Here is a 20,137-nt window from a genome sequence, read left to right as displayed (position 1 = left end):
TATAGCTTATTTTAAGTTAATTTTTAAGTTGATCACTACCCATGAAACGTAAATTTGTTGAAGAAAATTAGAGACCTGCTCCATCGATTATGTTAAAACTTAAACGCATTGATTAAAGCTTTACTACGTAAAACAAACTTAATGATATTTCGCCTAGTATTTGTGACAAATAAAGAAGAAGAATGTGTCAACTATGAATCCGCATGTTCAATCATATCATGTATTTTCACAAATTAGTTAGAAGCAAGATTTATAATGGTTACTTCATGAGCAACTCCTAGAATTAGTCTACACACCGTGCTAACAGAATAACACAGATATGTGCTTAGTATTACAAGTTGCAGAGGTGTTTCTCAACCAAAAAATCTGTATAGTGATGTACCTTAAGTAGACGATTCAAGAGAAACGGGAGTCGTTGCAACAACAACATGAATGGCTTCCTATTTTGTTCCACACCCTAGGGAAAGTCATGTCAGTGTGCACTGTGCACATTAGTTGCAAAGCTTTCCTAAACATTTCTGGTGTGCACATCACCAAATGAACCTCTGCGTCCCAGCTTCGTGCGCCCAAGAGAAGGGCCGGAATAAGAACATATACATTGTGAAGAAATTGATACAAAGATACAAGAACCCCAGAAGAAGCCAACTCATGTTGTCAATAATGTCGGAGTGGAGAACCATGAAGAAGAATGGAATTGTATAGTATCTGAACTCTATCAACGGCGTGGGAATAAGTGTTGCAGCGCAAGCCAAAACATATACCAACACCCAGAGCTTCTTCTGATTTTTGGCTGCAAATAACAAAAGAATTAATCTCATTATAAGATTAAAATTGCCGAAATAATAATATATGAAGAAAGGAATGCTGGACTTCGCACTAACCCAAATTACAGACTATGGAGAACCACGAGTAAATATAAAATGGGATCATAAGGTACTTGGTCGACCAATGGCGGTTGATGACTTTCCGCCAGAGATAGAAAGGATAATGCCGATTGTCTGCTAGGAGATATGGGTGGGCAATGCTGCAGAAGACAATTCAACTTTTTTAGTAGAATGTAGAATAACCTGTAACTAGATCCATTAACTTTTTCGCTTTAATTGAAGAAGCCGTGAAGCTTTCATCAATGCAGCAATTGGAACACATGAATCACATTCAGAATGAACAGAACAATACAGAAAGACTTGCGACTTTCCTTCAATGAGTATGACTGCGATAACTCATACGGATTATATCATATTGAACGAGATATTCTGGAAAAAGCATATCACAGAAAAGTGAAACAAATTTAACTAGGTGTGGTGAAGCAGCTGACTGACTGAGACATATGAATTAATCACACTGATTAATTAAAAAAAAAGACATTTTAGAAATTATCCCTCCAGTTTCTTTGATTACTTAAACCTGAAAAATTTTACAGAAAGGAAAGCAAGGGCCAAGGCCATGAACCCCTGAAAAAAGCCAAGCAGTCTGTTCTTGAGGAGCTGATGAGACAGAGTGGAAGCTTGACCAAAAGAGAAATGGACAGGAAAAGTAAACAGAGAAGAAACCACGCCGTAATACAGAAACTGGGAAAAATGGGGGGAAACTGTATGCGCATCTTTAGCACCTGAAAATTTGGGGCAAGTTACTATTTTCAGTTGATGCAAGGGATAACAAAATGATATACTGTCAATAGAGCTGAAGAAAGCGATGAGTGAGAATAGAAGCAAAATATACCAAGAACAATACTCCCATTCCAGCACACAAATGCTATAAAAGCCGCAAATACCATCAAGAAAGGACTTAGCAAAACCGAAATCTCCAATAAATGATTCCAAGATACAAGTACTATGCTATAAATCTCGTCAAGCAATCCTGCATCACAGAGGAGATGTATCATGTAATTATGTTATCAATCTTAGAACAAAGAAAAACATAAAAATGCTGAAAAATTTATTCCGAAGTGCTAGGTAGGGACAATTGCAAGCCCTGTTATAACTAGTCTGACTTTTTTGCATTAATATGCAGTAGCAACTCTGCACCAACGAGATCCATCCATCTTTAATACTCCCTCCGTCCCCGATTAAGAGTCACACTTTTCCATTTCGGTCCGTCCCCAATTAAGAGTCACACTTCATTTTTTACCATAAATGGTAAGTAGGTCTCACATTCCACTAACTCACTTCACTCACATTTTATTATAAAACCAATATAAAAAAGTGGGTCCCACATTCCACTAACTTTTTCAACCAACTTTTCTTTACATTTCTTAAAACTCGTGCCCGGTCAAAGTATGACTCTTAATAGGGGACGGAGGGAGTACTAAATTATACTAGTTCTAATTATCAAAAGATAAACAGTATTCTGCAATCAAATCAATTATTGGCAATATTCTTCCTGATTAATTTGATGCACTACTGGAATTGTAGGGATATGAGATGTAACCTGAGGAATGTACCATAGGATTCAACGTTTCTACAGCAAGGTTTTTCTGATTTCTCATACCATTATTGACCCTTCGCTTTCTCAATTTGGAGATCACTGAAACACCCTTATGAACGTCGGAGAAATCATCATTTTGCATTGCTGTCTTTACCTTATCTATTTCCTCCTCCCTATCCTTTAGATGAGACTGAGCGAACTCTATAACACCAGTGCAAGCAACAAAGAGCAACCATATAATATTTGTTTGCCTTACCAACACAGAAACAGCCCCTAGCTACAGGTCATTGAAAGTAAGATCATCATAATGAAGATGGAATGCCAAGGAAAAAACTAAAATCATGGTTGGCAGATGAAGAGTAAAAGTGAAACTGCCTTAAAAGGACAAAGTAGTAGTCCCATGTTATGCATATTAAATAGTGGAAAACACTTTGAAGTATCAAATGAAAAACTGCATACGAAGAATAAATTGTACATCCTGATGCTAAGACGCTGAGTTAATTAGATTACGAAACTGACATAAATAGAGATGCACAATAAACAACATACTAAAACCAAATTTAAAGATCCACAGGCTGTAGGTGCAGTACTAGATGATTGACACTCATCGCGATTGGAAAGTTCAAGACAATAAAAAGGAATAGTTCTTACCAAAGAACTGCAGATGTACTTCTTCTTCAAAACTAAAAGATACATAGCAAGTACGGCAGTTAGAGATGCGACGTCTGTATAGTATAAAAAGGAGAAGAACCAGTGCAACGGATACAATGACAAAACCACAGCACGGAATGTTGCTATCTTGTCATGAAGCGATGGTCTCAGATGAATGATTATCTCATATACAAGAATGCTACATACTACTGCAAGAACACCATTGGTTAGTCGTAGAATTGAAGTAGAGCATGAGTCTGAAAACGATGGCACTGCTCGCATGCAGAACAATCCTGGAAACAAAGAAGCAATATATGCAAGTGAAAGAAAGTACCTGCAAAATTTTATATTGCATAAATCAACTTCTTTTACTTGGAAAAATTCTAGTACATAACTGGATTTTGTAAACAAAGACTGCTTTTATTATCTACTATTACTAGCTTATTTCATTATCATCCAATATATTGAGGTAAATGTGACTAAACTATCGACTCAAGCATCTAGACTGATTTTTTTTACAGTTCATCAAGGTCATTCTAGAAAAGAAATAAGGACATGAATATCTTATATCCTCAGTATCAATGTAATGCTTAGACGAATAAATAATCTTCTAAACTTTCCATACATATCCAAATTTCTGAGCAAAGAAAACCCCATGACTGCAGCCTTAACTCCTACACCCGAAAAACAATGCCAATTGGCCCCAATACATTTAGCGACACAATATAGTGAAACAATTAACCGTATGTAAAGAGACTAGTTAATCAATTCCAGTATGAATAACAATTTCAACTAGTAGAAATTAAGGAATAAATAAAAAAGCAGAATGAAATGAATTAACACGGAATGAAGACTCACAGTCCAGGAGGCGTGGTGATCATGGGATCCCAACTTGTGAAATTTCCCCGACAGTAGTGTTGAGCCTGGGGAACGTGGAATATCTCATCCTTCACTTCCACCATTAACATTGAGGAGAGAAAAAATTTGATGAGAAATCAAATGGCGTATTTAGAGACCGTCAAAATTAGGTAAATCGGCAAGGTAAAAGAGAGGAGTTTACCATGTAAGGGTCGGGAACAAAACGATTGACGATAAGATGAACGGGAATCAGGCATAGAGTCACGACCGATGCAACGGCGGTTCTACCCATACTTAGGGATAAAGTTTTCCGATTTGCTGAAGAGGAGTCACAGCACTGTTGACGAGCGACTACCCCGTCCGATTAAAAGGTCTTTCCAAATAAAACTTAATTTACTCAATGGAAAAGATAAATGGAAAAAATATGATTTTGTTTTTGGTTTTTCCCATCAAATTATGATTTTTTAAATTTTTTAAAAATAAAGGATATTAAAAAATAGAGTGAACTACACAAATGGTCCCTGGACTATGGGTTTATCTCGCCCATAGTCCCTGGACTTTAAAAATATCGCCAGTAGTCGCTGGACTAAGGGTTTATCTCGAAATTGGTCCTTTTGGCTTTTTTTGGTACGAAAATACCCTTTGATATTATTTTGGGGGGTTTGGGCGATTTGGTCTTTTTACACTTTTAACATTTTAAATCTGATATTATTTTAGTTATGTACTAACTTTGATATTATTTCAAAATTATCATTCTTCTTCCATTTTGTTATCCTTCACTGAATTTGTTTTTTTAATTTCAATATTAGATTTAATTTTACAAAATTTTAAATTTTATTTATTAAATATCAATAAATTTTTTTAATTATAAAAATTATTAAATAGCAAAAATTAATAGTTATAATCAATATTTAATAGTGTATAGTACTATGTAATCAATAAGGTATGACAACGCCTTAGTTTTAATCAATATTTAAATAGCTTTAATCATAAATAGATTATATAACACAATTTATTCTGAAATAAATATGCATCTAATGTAAGACTAATATAATTTTTGTTTATTAATTTGAAAACAATCAAAATTTACTAGAAAGTTTTAATAAAAATACTCCTATATAAAAATTTTAAGTAGGATCAAATTTTTGTCAACTTCATAATATTTAATCACAAGCAATTATAACAACCGAACGGAGGCTAAATAGAATAACTCTTATTTTTCCATCATGATTAATATTATTTTTCTGTACTTCTTCAATTCAATTGAATATTATATTAAATAACAAAAATTAATAGTTTTAATCAATATTTATAGTGTCCATGAATTAATAGTTTTCATTAAAAAATTTATTGATATTTAAAAATCTAAATATTAAATTTAATTTTATAAAATTAAATCTAATATTGAAATAAAAAAAAAATCAGTGAAGGATAACAAAATGAAAGAAGAATGATAATTTTGAAATAATATCAAAGTTAGTATATAACTAAAATAATATCAGATTTAAAATGTTAAAAGTGTAAAAAGACCAAATTGCCCAAACCCCCCAAAATAATATCAAAGGGTATTTTCGTACCAAAAAAAGCCAAAAGGACCAATTTCGAGATAAACCCTTAGTCCAGGGACTACTGGCGATATTTTTAAAGTCCAGGGACTATGGGCGAGATAGACCCATAGTCCAGGGACCATTTTTGTAGTTCACTCTAAAAAATAATATGAACCTCTATCCATTAATATTAATTTTTTATTATTTTTTTCTGTTTTTATTTTACTGGAGTAATACATTAAAATATGTAGTATCTCCCTTTAAAAGTTTATATTTCTAAGTGATGAATACTTAACAAAATATATTTTGCTGATGTTTTATTTATTATGTGGAGTATATGAAATATTGTATTCGTAATAAATCTATCCATAATATATTGTATTGCAAAAATTGATACTTTACGAGAATATGCACTTTTTTATTTTTGATTTGTCCCATAAAAATGTGCATTTTCTAATTTTGGAAACTCTTATCTGTCTAATGAGATGGTGGGACTCATTCTTCATTGATAATACTTAATTTTCTCTCTTACTTTACCAATTGTGCATTAAAACTCGTGCCTAACTAATGCGTACTCTTGTGGAACAAAAGGAGTAAGAGAGAATGAGAAAAAGTAAATAAAGTACTCCATGAAGTATGAAGAGAAAATATGGATAGAATAATATTAATAATTTGAAAGAAACTTTTTTTTTTGGATGAGACTATATTCTATACACACCCTAAAATAAAAAGATATGACTATTCTTTATATGACTATTCTTTTTATTGAAAGGGAGTATGAATAATAAAAACAAGACATTCTCAGTTAAGATAATCGAAAATACTTTTGGCATTCGTAGGGTTGGGTCGATACGATATACCGTATCAAAATTTTTGTTTCGTTATCATACCGAAAATATCGATATGAAAGAATTTCATATCGTTATTGTTTCGAAAGTTACGTTATACCGTATTTCGGTATACCGAAATTTCGGTATGGAAAAAAACTATACCGTTACCGTTTCAAAATTTCGGTATATCGTACCGAACTTCGGTATACCGTTCTGAACGGTATATCGATATTTCGTACGATATACCGAAATTTTATACCATTTCGAATACCTGTATACCAAAAAATATAATTTCAAAACCGAAAAATAAAACCAAAATTAATGGAGTATAATTTTAACATAATAAAATAAACATCGTCCACATCTTCATAATCAAAAAATATATAATTAAGTTATATGGATATATTATTATTACTATTATTATATTATATTATTACTATTATTATTATTATCATCATCATTATCATCGGTATAAACGGTATAAACGATATGTATCGATAATTCGATACGTATTGATTTTCTATATATTTCGGTATACCGATAATATCGATATATATCGTATATTCGATATAAAACGGTATACCGCGGTATAAGAAAATTCATATCGTTATCATACCGAAAACTTTCGATACGGTATTGTATCGTACCGAAAGTTTCGGTATACCGAAAATTCGATATTTTTCGATATTTTTCAATACGATACAATCGATATACCGTTTTTTCGATATATTTACCCAGCCCTAGGCATTCGTGCGCTTTTAAGTCACAAGGTTAAAAAGAATGAAAAGACATTCAAAGACGTGAGGTTCATGGACCTAAAAGTTTTAGGTAGAAAATGCGTTTTCTAGGGACCAAATTTGAAAAATTAATCTATAAAGTTAAACCGCTTCTTAAAATTTATGCCTTGTCAAAATTAGGGTTGGGGGAAAATACCGACTTTATCGTACCAAAAAATAAGAAAATACTGAATTTTTGGCATACAGTGATTTTCGGTAAGGTATGATACCTTACCTTTACGATTCGGTAAAGTTACGGTATGAATTTTCAAATACCGCAGTATATCGCTACATACTTATATACGGTATGTACCGTAAATTAAGATATATACGGTAAAATATAAATAATATTATGCATAAAATATATTTTATATATTTTTAAAATTATAAAATATAAATAATATTCTAAAAACTGAAATTATCTATTTTCATTGATGTTGAAAGTCAGGTATACCGCAAAAGTACGGTATACCGAAAATAAGGTACGGTACCGGTATTGGAATTCATCATACCGAAAATAAGGTATAATGAAATTCGGTATACCGAATATTTGATAAGGTAAATGTATGATTTTTTTCTCATACCGAATTTATGGTATGATATACAGTATGGTTGTTTCGGTAAGGTATACCGTACTTATCCACTCCTAGTCAAATCGTGTCTTTTATTCACGAATGATGAATAGTAACTATACCCAAAATTTGGGTGTCGCCATAGAGCAGCCATTTAATCAATTTAATCATGACTATATTTATCATTATAATTCATCGATTCTAATTAAATTTCCATTCAAAATAATTGTAATTAAAAATTAGTAACTAAAAACAATTTGATGCAACATAACCAATGATTTCAGTAATTTGGAGTAAAATAAATATTGTGTGCAACTTCTAATTGGGCCTCCAATTCAAAATTCTCCACAATTTAAACGTGCTAGACCTTTGACATAGTGTGGGCTTGGATCCTGACATACTTTCGCAAATACAAATTAATTAAATAATTAAACCATTAACATTTTCTCAAAAAATCTCATCATTTACCGTGACGTGTTATATGCATACTAAGATATTAAATTGTAATTTTAAATTAATTATATAAAACTAGAATCAATAATAACAATGAATAAAATGAGCGAGTGACAAAATTTTAGTTTTATGAGAATTTAAAATATATACAAATCAACTTTGAAACATAATAAATTTGAAACAAATCGCATATTAGTATAGTATTTAAATATTAAATCATAAAGCAGAAGATAAAAATCAATCACAATAAAAAATTAAACAAAAGGGCAATTATTCATATTTTTAAAAAGATACTTCATTATACACTTAACTTTAAAATAAAAAAAGAATAATTCACCTCATTATTACAAACAAAAACCTTTGAGGGCATACTCCTGTGAAATGGAGAGTATTAAGCATGACTTTTATTCTTTTACCAGATTAAAAAAAGTTTACTAGTATGGAAGAGTTATAAATAACAGCAATAATAATTATTGTTTAACTTTCTTTCTAAGATATTGTTTCATTAAATTATCATAAAAAACACATTCTGAGATCCTTATATTAATATAATTTATTTTATTAAGTCCTTATAAAATTTTTAGCTTATTAGATTCTTAAAGTCCTTTCATATTTTTTTTGTTTATTACGTATTTATACTAATGCATTTTGAAGAGATTCTTTGACTGAATCTTTATTTAACGAACTTCAAAATTTAATTAATTAATTTATTTTTATTTTCTTATTTATTTTGAAATTGTCAGTTACAATATCGATCCAAGAATCATTGAAAAATTGATAAGTTTATAAGTTGATAATGGACAACATGAATAATTTTTTTCCAATGATTAAACGTATCTGAATTAAGTTCAAAATAAATTGGAGATAAAAAAAAATATAATTTAATTAACAAAAGTAAAACTTAACTAAATTTTGAAGTCTATTAAAAGAAATTCAACCAAATTTAAAATAAGAGCTTAAAATGTTTTTAAGTTAAAATGCATTAGTATAAGAATCTAATGAAACAAAAAAAATTGTAAAAGCATCTAATGAAACAAAATGCATTCACGTAGGTGTCTTACACACTAAAATTATGTACAATGACATGATGAACAAAATATATTAATAGAAGGCCTTCTAGATGCGTTTTGTCATATTAATATTCAGATGCTCTTTTCATGCTCGGTCTTGGTTTTCATTAGTTACCGTTGATTTTTTGGGGCTTGCTTTGGTGGTTTGTTCCTGCTCCAATAATCTTTTTCTCTCTGCCTAGTATCTTTTGGGCGTTGTTGTGCGCTCAAGAAGCGTAAGGTCCTCTTGGTGTTGGTAGCTTTGCCTTTTGTTTTGTATCGTGCTTTTGTTTTGCTAGTCTTTGTTAGCTTGCCTCTATTGTTGGACGATTTATGATGTATTATCGGCTCACCATCCTTGTGGCTTGAGCATTTCTACTTATAGGAAAAAAATATTTATGTGTTTTGCTTTATTAGACATTCCTATGGGTGACCCTCACTCAACCTATAACCCTAATCAACTTTTTAATAAAATACTCATTTCTCTTTCATCCACATGTACAACTCCCATCTTATTAAAACTTTTACTTCAATCAATGACCCCAACTCAACAAGAATGAAAGGAAATTTTGTTAACGTCATTTTTTGGAAGAGTGCTTCACATGATTTTTTTTGAAGAATAATTCACATGATTTTTTTGGAAGAATAAGAATGACAATCATTGAATAAAATAATTAATAATAAAAATTATAAAACATTTTAATGTTCAATTAATAAAAATATGACATGTGGACATGACCCTCACTTTTTGTATGGGTCGGCTGACCAACACCAAAGAAGGAGGGGGTTGAGGTAATTCATTTTAGAATTATCTATATTTGTTGCTATTTTGTTTTTTTATGGGTGACTGAAGAGAGGGTTTTTGCACGTGTGTCGTGTGCACGTGTCCCACCTTTCAACAAGATTTATAATTTTTTCACTAATGCAACAAATATTACTAAGTATAAGCGGCAAGAGCGGGGTCGAACCACATGGACTATGGACCTACTCGCGATCGTTTCTACGACACAATTGGAAAAGGGGTCGGCTGCTGCCACGCATTCATTGAGTGGGTTAAAACTCTAATCTATTTGACCTGATGGAATTAAACTGGACTCTATTTAACTGACCTAGGAGACTGAAGAAGTACGGAAGGAAAATAAAACACGAAATTATTTTTGATCATTTTAATAAAACATGATAGCAACTAAAGAAAACAATTGAAACTTATTAACCAAGCTAAAAACTTTCCTAAAATAGGCAGACAAAGTGTAAAAGTAAAGTGGGGACCATTTTTCCTAAACTAGTTGGGGCTGCAGAAAGCTGTGAAAAGCAAAAAGCAGATATGATTTTCTAACTAACTTCTACTTCATCTTCTCCAAACAACCAAGTAAAAACAGAGCATGGAACAGAGCTTCAACACCATTGATGAAATAAAACAGAACATGCTTCAAAACAAGACGTAAACACGAAAATCAAGCTAGAACTACCAGATCTACGCTACTGGGTCAAGCAGAAAACGAAATGAACACAGATTACCTTGCATGCATCACCTAAACTATCGGATCTCAGAAATCGAGCACGTGAACAACTAAATCTCAACCTCTAAACTACTGGAAATCATGTAAACAGCATGGATCTAAACATCTAAGCTACCAATTGCGAAAAGCATACAAGAAACATAAGTAAATAGCATCATCAATATAAAAATAAACACCAAAGCTTCATAAAACTGAAAATAAGTCGAGATCCAACGGTGGAGTCGTCAATTCCTCTGACAGAACTCGAGATCTAACTACATCGTCTCAAAAAGCGGTAAAGAAAACAAGAATCCAACGTTGGAGTCGTCAATTCCCTCGTCGAAACCATTGAACTAAGCTAAGAAAACAGTTAACTATCTAAACTAAGCTAAGAGAGCAGTGGCGTTAAGCGCCTATGAGAGCTTCCTACCTAAACTACGATAGCGTTAAGCGCTACTTCTTCATTGTGGGAAGCTTCTATTTATAGAGTGGCTTCAACTTCAACCCTAATGCAACTTCTTTCGGTATTTGACCATTTTACCCTTGAAGTAATTGAGGATCTTCATGTCATTCTGTCATTCTATCTCCTTGACCGGGTAGACGACTTTTTCTGCACTTCTGCTCCATTCCGACATTATGTCTCCTTGACCAGTTAGGTGACTTTTTCTGCACTTTTGCTCCATTCCTGCTCCTGTCGTCAACTTCCTGATTCTCCTAGGTCCAAGCTACGACTTCTGGTGTTTTACTTCAAAATCAGCTCTTTTGCATCTGCCAGGTTAATTAGCACAAACTCCTGGGTCTAGCAGATTTCTGCACACTTAAGCTCAAAATTTGTGCATTTTCTCCCCCAAAAGCATATAATATCACCCAAAACCAATGCATGAAACGAGCCTTATCAGTGACCTTGGTTACAAGGTCACCGATGGAAGTAGTCTTATTATGTACACATATAGTACAATACCCCATATGTCCCTCTGTGATTGAGTCATATTCTTTTTTGGGTTGTCTCACTATAGTTGTGTCATTTCTCTTTTTCGGTAAAAAAAAAACAACCTATTTTTTCTCTCTTACTCTATTCTCTTTTCATCCCTCTACCTTTTTCCTTTCCTATTTTATTCTTCTTCACTTGACTCATTTTAACACAATTTCTTAAATCGCGTGTTGAAAAGAAATATCTCTGCTGCAGAGGGACGAGGGAAGTATTATTTGCTCACATGTATGCATGCGGATGACCTAATACTCCCTTTGTCCACCATTTAAAGAGCCATTTTGTCATTTTGGGTTGTCTACGATTTAAAGAATCCTTTACTTCATTCCATTTTTTATATGTTGTATCGTCCCACATTCCATGATGCAGTTCTAGAAGACAAGACTTGGAGGCTAATCAAGTTATATTTTGGGTTTTATTTATTTCCTAGTTAGGAGAATTAGTAGATGGAAAAAAAAATTAGGAGTTTCCTTCTACCAAATTAGGTTTCCTTCTTTGTTTATTTTACTTTTAGTTATTTCTTTTAAGTTTTATTTTCCATAAGTTTAGGATTTCTCTTTGCCTATGCAAAACCCTATTGTTGAACTAAAAAGATAGAATTTGAATATTAAATTTACTCTAAGTTTCATACTCTAGTGTTCTCAATTAGTTGAGTTTTTTATTCTACTTGTTCAGTCATTCTCCATACGTTTCTGCATCATTCTTTATCATTGGTATCATGATCGAGGTTGTTAAGCAATGGCTAAACGTAGACATGACGACGGACGTGGCGATGCTCGTAGCAGTGGTCGTGGTGGGGTAGCACGAGAGCGCAATCTGGGCAACATCGAGATCGATGAAATGAGGCAACAGGTTCGACCTCCAGCGTGAGATTAAGATCGGTGATCTGAGACAACAGGTTCGAGACCTCTAGCGATGACTGGCGCGACGAGAGCAGCGTCAGAGGAAATCCAACCCGATGAGGTCTAATGCGCTGAAGTGTCGTTCGCTTGACAATCCATTATTCAGTGACGTCTACGGTGGCCAGCCAAAGTCTAGCTCAAACTTCGGTGTATAATAAGCTCGTATACGATGAGGATATATTGTGATGCCGGTGTATAATAAGCCTGTATCCGATAAAGATATATTGTCTATGTCAGTGTATGGTAAGCCAATATACGACGAAGATATATTCAATGTTGTTGTTGATATCATTAAGGTTGATGTGAATGTGGTAGATCTAGGAGTTTTTGTTGTTGGAGGGACGATAGAGAATGGAGATGGGAAGGTTATTGAAGAGGAGGTTCCACCTGAATCAGACGGTAGTGCTAAGTTCAGCTCTGAGAGTCAATAATATTGATGTCAACATGATTTTCACCGCTGACATAGCTTCTTTCTTTGAAGGTTACTATACAAATAAGGGTGTAAATGTCATCAAGGGCGCATTAGTTGTTGGATTTGAGACCAACGAGTATAGGGAGGTGAAGAATGTAAAACTTAAGGATGGCATGACAACTGATGTAGTTGGAGAAATTTTGATAGGGTTAAGATGCTATTTCGATAAAGTAGACTCGAGGTCGAGTCGTTTTCAAGAAAGGGAGTATGATGCAGTGCTAGAAGAAAAGACTTGGAGGCTAAGCAAGTTATATTTTAAATTTTATTTATTTCTTAGTTAGTTGAATTAGTAGATGAAAAAAATATTAGGAATAATTTCTTTTACTTCTACCAAATTAGGATTTCCCGCAATTAGACAACTGACGATTTAACTGATGTCTTCATGGAGGGAGTTGATAACATCGAATTTTATTACTTATTGATATTCGGTCAAATGTGATATGCCACAAAATTCAATAACAGAACAATGTTAATTGACGACATTAATGCGGGACCTTTTTTATATTCAAATTTCAAGCCAGGAATAATTTGTTAAACTTTGTTCATAAAGGGCCATGTGCATAACATGGTTGGAGATGAATTAGATGCATAAAATTTATTTTGGGGTGTACATTTAATTATAATTAAAGGCTATTAATTTATTTTGACTGGAGTTCAATGTGACTGCCGCAAGCTTTCTCAGTTGATCCAGGTTTGCTCTAAATGATTCCACTAGCTTTTATACAATTATTGTCAATAAATTGCACTCTTTATTGTTTTTCCCTCCTCAATTTGGCGAGAAACTAAGTGGTAGGTTTAATGCCTACCGATAATTAATTAGTTTTGTAGTATAGTAGTCCAGTTTCAATCCATTGAGCTATCAAGATAAGTTGGTCAAGTTTCTTTTTCCCGGTTGTGGAGATGAATTACATTATGCAGATATTTTTTAATTGATCTTTTATTTAAAACACCATTACATATACTTTATTATCTTTTGTGTAATTTATAGATATTATGTGTTAATTAATTCAATCATACTCCGTCCGTCCACGAATAGGATGTCATTTCTTTTCGGCATGAGTTTTAAAATATGTTAAAAAAATGGATGAAAATGAAAAAGATAGTGGAATATGAGTCTCACTTGTATATATTAGTTTCAAAGGATATGTGAGTGAAATGAGTTGGTGGAATGTGAGATCTTTTTACCATTTTATGGTAATTATGAACCGGGATTCTTATTTGCGGACGGACCAAATTAAAATGGAAAAACGGAACTCCTATTCACGGAAAAAAGGGTGAAGGTATTACTTATTGTTTAGGTGAGTGAAGACAGAGAGTCAATGACTTAAATTAACCAAATTATATATAGCTGCTTTGAACATGTTTAAAGCTAGGTATTATTGCCACCTTACAATATAAAGTTGAATGTAAACTATCACTCACATATTGTCAAATTTAATGTACTGTGGTATATATCACGTTATCCATATTCGACATTAATGTTGATCATATGCCATCTATTTATGTTGTTATATAGTATACTTATAGTATGTTACTTTGATTTGATATTTTTTTATTTAACTCGGCAATTTTTTTAAAAAGAAAAACCTCGGTAATATTTCACGAAATTTATCTTGAAAAATTATATAGAACACATTTGGTTAACACGATAATATACCTCTCCCGTCCCAATCGGCCCATCCACCTGTTTTACAATGGAGTGGGGGTTCTTTTTTCAGCTATATCATGAAATTTCATACTCCTATTTTCATAAAATATGTATGCATAATGATTTTTTATATCAAAACGTATAATAATAATGGAATTAAACATTGTAAAAATAGATGAAAACAAATAATTAAATATGAAATGTTTATTTTTCGGAACTAGAATTAATATATATGTCCCATTAAATAATTAAATATGAAACATTTTGCATTTAGGTATTGGATTTTATGTAGTGTTGTTTTGTGAGTTAATGAAGAGAAATAAAAATAAAAAAGATGGGAAAAAGTAGAGATGATATCTATTTTCAGAAATGTTTCTTATTTAATGTGATAATTAAAAAGAAATATTTTATTTTTAATAATAATAAAGCAACTACTGAAGCAAGAGGATTAAACAAAGTCAAATTTCGAAATTGTCATTTTTAATAATAGCGTGGCCCACGCGAATAATTAATCAATACAGTCTATACCTTTCCGATAGCTGACCAATTTTAATTCAACTGATATAATAAATAATTAGTAGAGCTAGAATCGGCCCCTACCGATATTTTCGATGGTTAGGGATTGGGTAGCGTTGAGTCATTCATTATTTCATTACAGCTGATTTGTTAAATGGTATTGATGATTCATTTTTCATATAGTAAATATATGTACACAAGTGAATGGACGTAAGTAGTTTTTATCACGAAAATTAAAAATACTAAAATCATTGTTGTGAACATATAAATTCGTACGTAGCTTTCATAGTTAAACAAACTATTCAGTAATACAGTTCTAGTATAGAATGATATACATCCACAGGTATATAGAGCAATCGATTTCACTATATATCTAGACAATCTAAAATTTAATTTCTAGTTCAATTAAAAGCGTAAGCATAAACATTAAAAATTAAATCAGTTAAAGGATAGAAATCAAGAATAAAAGAAGCATGATCTTATAAGTTTGATAACACTTCTTTTACTCTCAATCAATTTCCAAATTATGCCTGCTAGGGTCTCATAATAATTAAGCTATCACAAAGATTAAACCGTGATTCTCTCAAGCACACAATTTATATATTGCAATTATAACCAAAGTCTCCTTCTAGTACTCCCTCTGTCCCACTTCAGGAGTCCCGGTCCTTTTTGCACACTCGTTTTATAAAAATTATAATAAATAGTTAAAAGTGAAGAAATGGTAAAGTAAAAGAAAAAATAATGTTGAGAAGATTATTTATTATGACTTTTATAAAACGAGTGTGTAACAGTGACCGGACTCCTAAAGTGGGACACATGGAGTACTAAATAACAACTCCAAACCTTTTTCTAGGATTTAATTCTTCACTCAAAAATTTCAAGTCTCTTAACTATAATTGGTTAATGTGTCAATTACTTATCAATCAAATTAAGCTAATCACCTCTCAATTATTGTAGCGAAATGAACATTAACTCATCAAATGATCAATGAAATAAATGTAAAAGCACATGAGCTAAGACATAAAAAATGGAACTCAATAGAGCATAGAAATCAATGTATCCATAGTAGAATTATACGAATTATTTAGCAAAACATGTTTATAATAGATGAAAACAAAAAAAGTTAAACTAACTACATCCTTGATTGATAAAATGTTGATTGGGAGCTTTGTCTTCACTCCGTGGAATAATTGGAGAAGTCCGATATCGAATCCTTCACTACGTAGATATGGACACTCTTCTTTAGGATGTGAGTAATGTTTAGAATGGTCCATGTTTCTTGTCCTGAATAATCGCCTAAAAATATGTCATGCTATAACAATTCTGTCCGTCTTACCCATCCGGCGTGGCTTTCAGTCAGAAACGATCCAGCCTGCGTAAACTCTCTAAAATGGCTCGACACTTTTCGACCTAGCCCGCGTGCCTTTCGGTCAGGAACAACTCGGCACACATAAAATATTTGGAATGGCTCGGCACTTTTCTACGGCCTGTGTTGCTTTCGACACATTTATACCCGACCTGTGGCTCGACACTTTTCTACCCGACCCGCATTGCTTTCGGTCATAAACGACCCGGCCTGCGTAAACTCTATGGACAACTCACAATTTTCGTAAAATAAGCATAACTTTCTCTACATGGTTCCGATTAAGGCATGGAAAATTCACGCGAAGCTCTTCCGAAGACGAAGAATTTTTATCCGTTACACATTTTACGTCATTTTCCATTTAATACTCAACAAACTCATAGAAAAACTAATTGGTGTATAATTGATGCAAAAACAAAATTCAGCCTATGAAACTTGACGGTAAATACATCAATCTATTAATCAAAAACTACAAAAGTCCAACGAGTTTATCACTCTATTACATTCAATGTAAAATTAACTACACTCAAGATAAAAATGAAACTAAAGGAAACTTTAGCTTCTTATAATGTTATTCGTACTTTCAGCAAAGTCCCACATTCATCGTAAATTTTCATGATCAAAAGACTAAAGTTTCAAATTAATTCTAATGTTAAACATAATCTCTAATTTGAACCTTAACGCATACATAAGTATATTAGTGATATATTTACGATATTCTATAGACTATAATAAGAATGAGTAATAGCGTGTTAACTTAATTTATAAAAATATGGCAACCTCGGGTAACATACCACATGCATATAAGTTGTACCAAAGAGTTGATTACATAAACTTCCTCTGTCTCACAAGTATATACATTTTCAGTTGGATACAGATTTAATGCGTAATTACAAAAAGGAAAAGAGATGTAGAAAAAATAGATTAATTAAATATTGTTACCAAAAAATGATTCTTATCCTATTAGAGAATAAAATTCTCCAAATTAATAAATACTACATACTATTATGAAATACTCTCGCCGTATTAAAAAATAGAAATAATTGAAATGACACGGGTTTTAATGCACAATTGGTAAAATAAGTGAGAAAAATTGGTAAAGTAAGAGAGAGAAATAAAAAATGATGAAAGTAGAATTAGTGGATTGTGGTGTCCATGTATAAAATAGAAAGATTCTAAAAATTTTGTTTTTTAGGAACGGTATGAAATAGAAGTAGTTGCTATTTTTAAAAAACAGAGGGAGTAGATTAAAAAATACTTCATCTGTCCCATTAAAAATGAAACGTTTTCTCATTAAAAATGAAACGTTTCATAAAATGGAAATAACTCTATCTCTATTTTTTCATCTCTTTTACTTTAATTTCTCTTTATTAACTCACAAAACAACACTACACAAAATCTCATGCTAATTCTCAATATTTAACGGGACGGAGGTAGTACTAATAAATTATTAGACAGACCCACATCAAAAATTGGGAAAACATAAATCCGTTTCTTATAATATGATTGGCCAATATATGGAAATGTGCTAAAGAAATGGAGAATTTTGGACTGTTTTGCTTTTATTTTATTTTTTTCGCTATGTGTGTGTGAGAGAGAGACAGAATTAATTAATGTTGAAGAAAATTGGATAATAATGGTATAATGAGTGTTAGTGCACATCGGATCCTTCGCCTAGCTACTGTTTGAACGCATCAACTGTTTCTCTCTCTCATCTTAATTTCTTCCAAGCTGACGAGAATTTCATCAACCACACAAGACTGCGATAAATCCCCTTCAACAAACTGCCAAATTATATGGTTAGTTCTTCATTTGGTTTCACTCTCAATTACTACTAGAATCATCATCTATTTAACACCTCTTTCCCTTTTATCATCTTCTATTCCCCCCTCTCTCTCTCTTCCCTATCTCCCTTTATGTGCTCAGAAATCCACCAGTTTTCGCCATTTCTGAGGAAGATGTCTGTCTCTTCCCTATCCTTTGAGAGAAAAGCGAAATTCAGCATCTCAGAAACTACTCAAAATGGGGTTGAAGAAGAGAAAGGAAGAGTAAATCTCGAAATCGAGAAGAAAGAAGACGAGAGCGGTGAAGCTGCAGCCACAGTTTCTCACGACGACGACGAAGACGGCTTCAAAACTCCGACCTCCTCCGATCACAGAATCCCGCCGATCACGGAGTGCCCGCCGGCGCCAACGAAGCCCCGCCCGCCGCCGCTGAGACTGAAGCGAAAAAGCTCCCAACCGGCCGAGATCGAATCCATATTCCGCTCCATCGCTACCGATCAAGACGACACGCAACACCGTAAAATCAAGAAAGCTCGAACCGACGATCACGACCGATCGTGAATCAATTGAAGTTTAGTTTAATGTTGTAATGTGCTCTCAAAATTCATGATCATATCATATGGTTGTAAAAGTTTAATGTATTTTCAATGAGTTGAATATGATCTAGATACTAAAAAGGTGAACATTTCTAGCATAGGCTAGGAAATAGAGGTGACAAGGACTTGTAAACTTATTTTCTTAGCTTATGTTGTGAAAAGTAGGCTACATATCACACAATCTTTTTTCTATTGATTTTATTTGTGATCTTGATTTGGAAAATTTAAATATTTAGCCCAATAGAAAGCTTGGCATTGTTGTACTGCGTATATATATGCATGTGCTTCAATTCGTAGGGTTCCTTTAAGGAAGGAAAAAAGTAGGAAGATAAATTAGGGTATATTAGTTCCTAACTACGAGCCTAGTTTATTTTGATTCCGGATATAGCTTGGATGAACATTTTTGGTCAATCATTTTAATTTCTCTTGCTTTATTGTCCACACCATGTCATTCTCTCTACTTATTTTTTTAAACATAGCTTTCTTAAATTTCATTATTAAAATCATAAATGATTAACTTGGGACATGGTATATACATTTCTTGAAATGCTGGTGGAATTTTTATTGCGAAAATTAAAGCGTATACTATATATATTCATCCACAAAAAAATTGTCACATTTTTTCATTTTTGATTGTCCATCAAAATTAGTGTTTATATATTTTTGGTAAGTTGTCTTTGTAATGAGAAGAGTCATATTTTCCAATGAAAATAATTTCACCACTTTTTCTATCTATTTCTCTCTTAGTTTACTATTTTTTATTAAAACTCATGCTATCCACGATTAGATTTTTTTTGTGGACGAATGCAGGTATTAATTTTTTTTTAACAATTTTACTCCAAAATTTACTATTTACCTCTACCGGCTACCTCTACAATTAATGTTATACTAATTAATTCATTATTCATCTCACATTTTTTACTCAAAATTATAAAATTTGTTACTAAGCATTGAATTGATTTTAAGCAAGGAGGGGGATGTCTGCGTTGATGCTAGCTAGTTCTGAATACCAAATGTTTGTTGTTTCCACTTTTAAATGTAGACTTTCTTGAAAAACGAAATTAAGTACCGCTTGTTGGTAAGTTTTTTTGTTCTATATAAATATTAAAAACAAGCTAGTTTGATACATTTAAAATGGTTTTATATAGCTCAATGTAGGATGATGCACTGAAGCACGGGATCATTAATTTCGAAGAGTTTTGTTAGTGA

General features: G+C 32.4%; 2 protein-coding genes across 7 annotated transcripts; one reads left to right on the top strand and one right to left on the bottom strand.

Annotated features, from left to right (window-relative positions):
- Positions 1-138: 138 nt before the first annotated feature.
- Positions 139-4,301, bottom strand: LOC125205637 (dol-P-Glc:Glc(2)Man(9)GlcNAc(2)-PP-Dol alpha-1,2-glucosyltransferase). 6 transcript variants are annotated; one of them, XM_048104695.1, is made up of 9 exons: positions 4,136-4,301; positions 3,934-4,027; positions 3,283-3,368; positions 3,076-3,107; positions 2,428-2,701; positions 1,720-1,857; positions 1,405-1,609; positions 882-1,024; positions 139-790 (listed from the first exon to the last, which is right to left on the bottom strand). In XM_048104695.1, the coding sequence occupies exons 1-9, from the start codon at positions 4,188-4,190 to the stop codon at positions 531-533; spliced, it is 1,287 nt and encodes a 428-aa protein (XP_047960652.1). In that variant the 5' UTR covers positions 4,191-4,301; the 3' UTR covers positions 139-530. The 6 variants fall into 6 exon arrangements, with proteins under 6 accessions (XP_047960652.1, XP_047960648.1, XP_047960649.1 ...); XM_048104691.1 differs by having other exon boundaries at positions 1,405-1,451; positions 1,551-1,609; positions 3,076-3,409; positions 3,934-4,022; XM_048104692.1 differs by having other exon boundaries at positions 3,934-4,022.
- Positions 4,302-18,360: 14,059 nt separating this feature from the next.
- On the top strand, positions 18,361-19,181 carry LOC125203131 (cyclin-dependent protein kinase inhibitor SMR3-like). Its single transcript, XM_048101422.1, has one exon. It carries the CDS (start codon positions 18,465-18,467, stop codon positions 18,891-18,893), a length of 429 nt encoding a protein of 142 aa, XP_047957379.1. The 5' UTR covers positions 18,361-18,464; the 3' UTR covers positions 18,894-19,181.
- The last annotated feature ends 956 nt before the right edge of the window (positions 19,182-20,137 follow it).

The sequence above is a fragment of the Salvia hispanica genome, chromosome 2 (assembly GCF_023119035.1).
Source record: "Salvia hispanica cultivar TCC Black 2014 chromosome 2, UniMelb_Shisp_WGS_1.0, whole genome shotgun sequence".
In the NCBI taxonomy this organism is placed as follows: domain Eukaryota; kingdom Viridiplantae; phylum Streptophyta; class Magnoliopsida; order Lamiales; family Lamiaceae; genus Salvia; species Salvia hispanica.
This window is presented reverse-complemented; position numbering and strand designations above follow the sequence as displayed.

What these genes read in the sequence shown, in the direction of transcription:
- LOC125205637 (XM_048104689.1), bottom strand. Translation starts at nt 4,225, where the DNA reads ATGGGTAGAACCGCCGTTGCATCGGTCGTGACTCTATGCCTGATTCCC. An exon ending in CTTTCTGTAAAATTTTTCAG is followed by an intron (nt 1,025 to 1,404) that starts GTTTAAGTAATC and finishes TGTCTTCTGCAG; the next exon opens with CATTGCCCACCCATATCTCC. An exon ending in CTCCATAGTCTGTAATTTGG is followed by an intron (nt 791 to 881) that starts GTTAGTGCGAAG and finishes TGTTATTTGCAG; the next exon opens with CCAAAAATCAGAAGAAGCTC.
- LOC125203131 (XM_048101422.1), top strand. Translation starts at nt 18,465, where the DNA reads ATGTGCTCAGAAATCCACCAGTTTTCGCCATTTCTGAGGAAGATGTCT.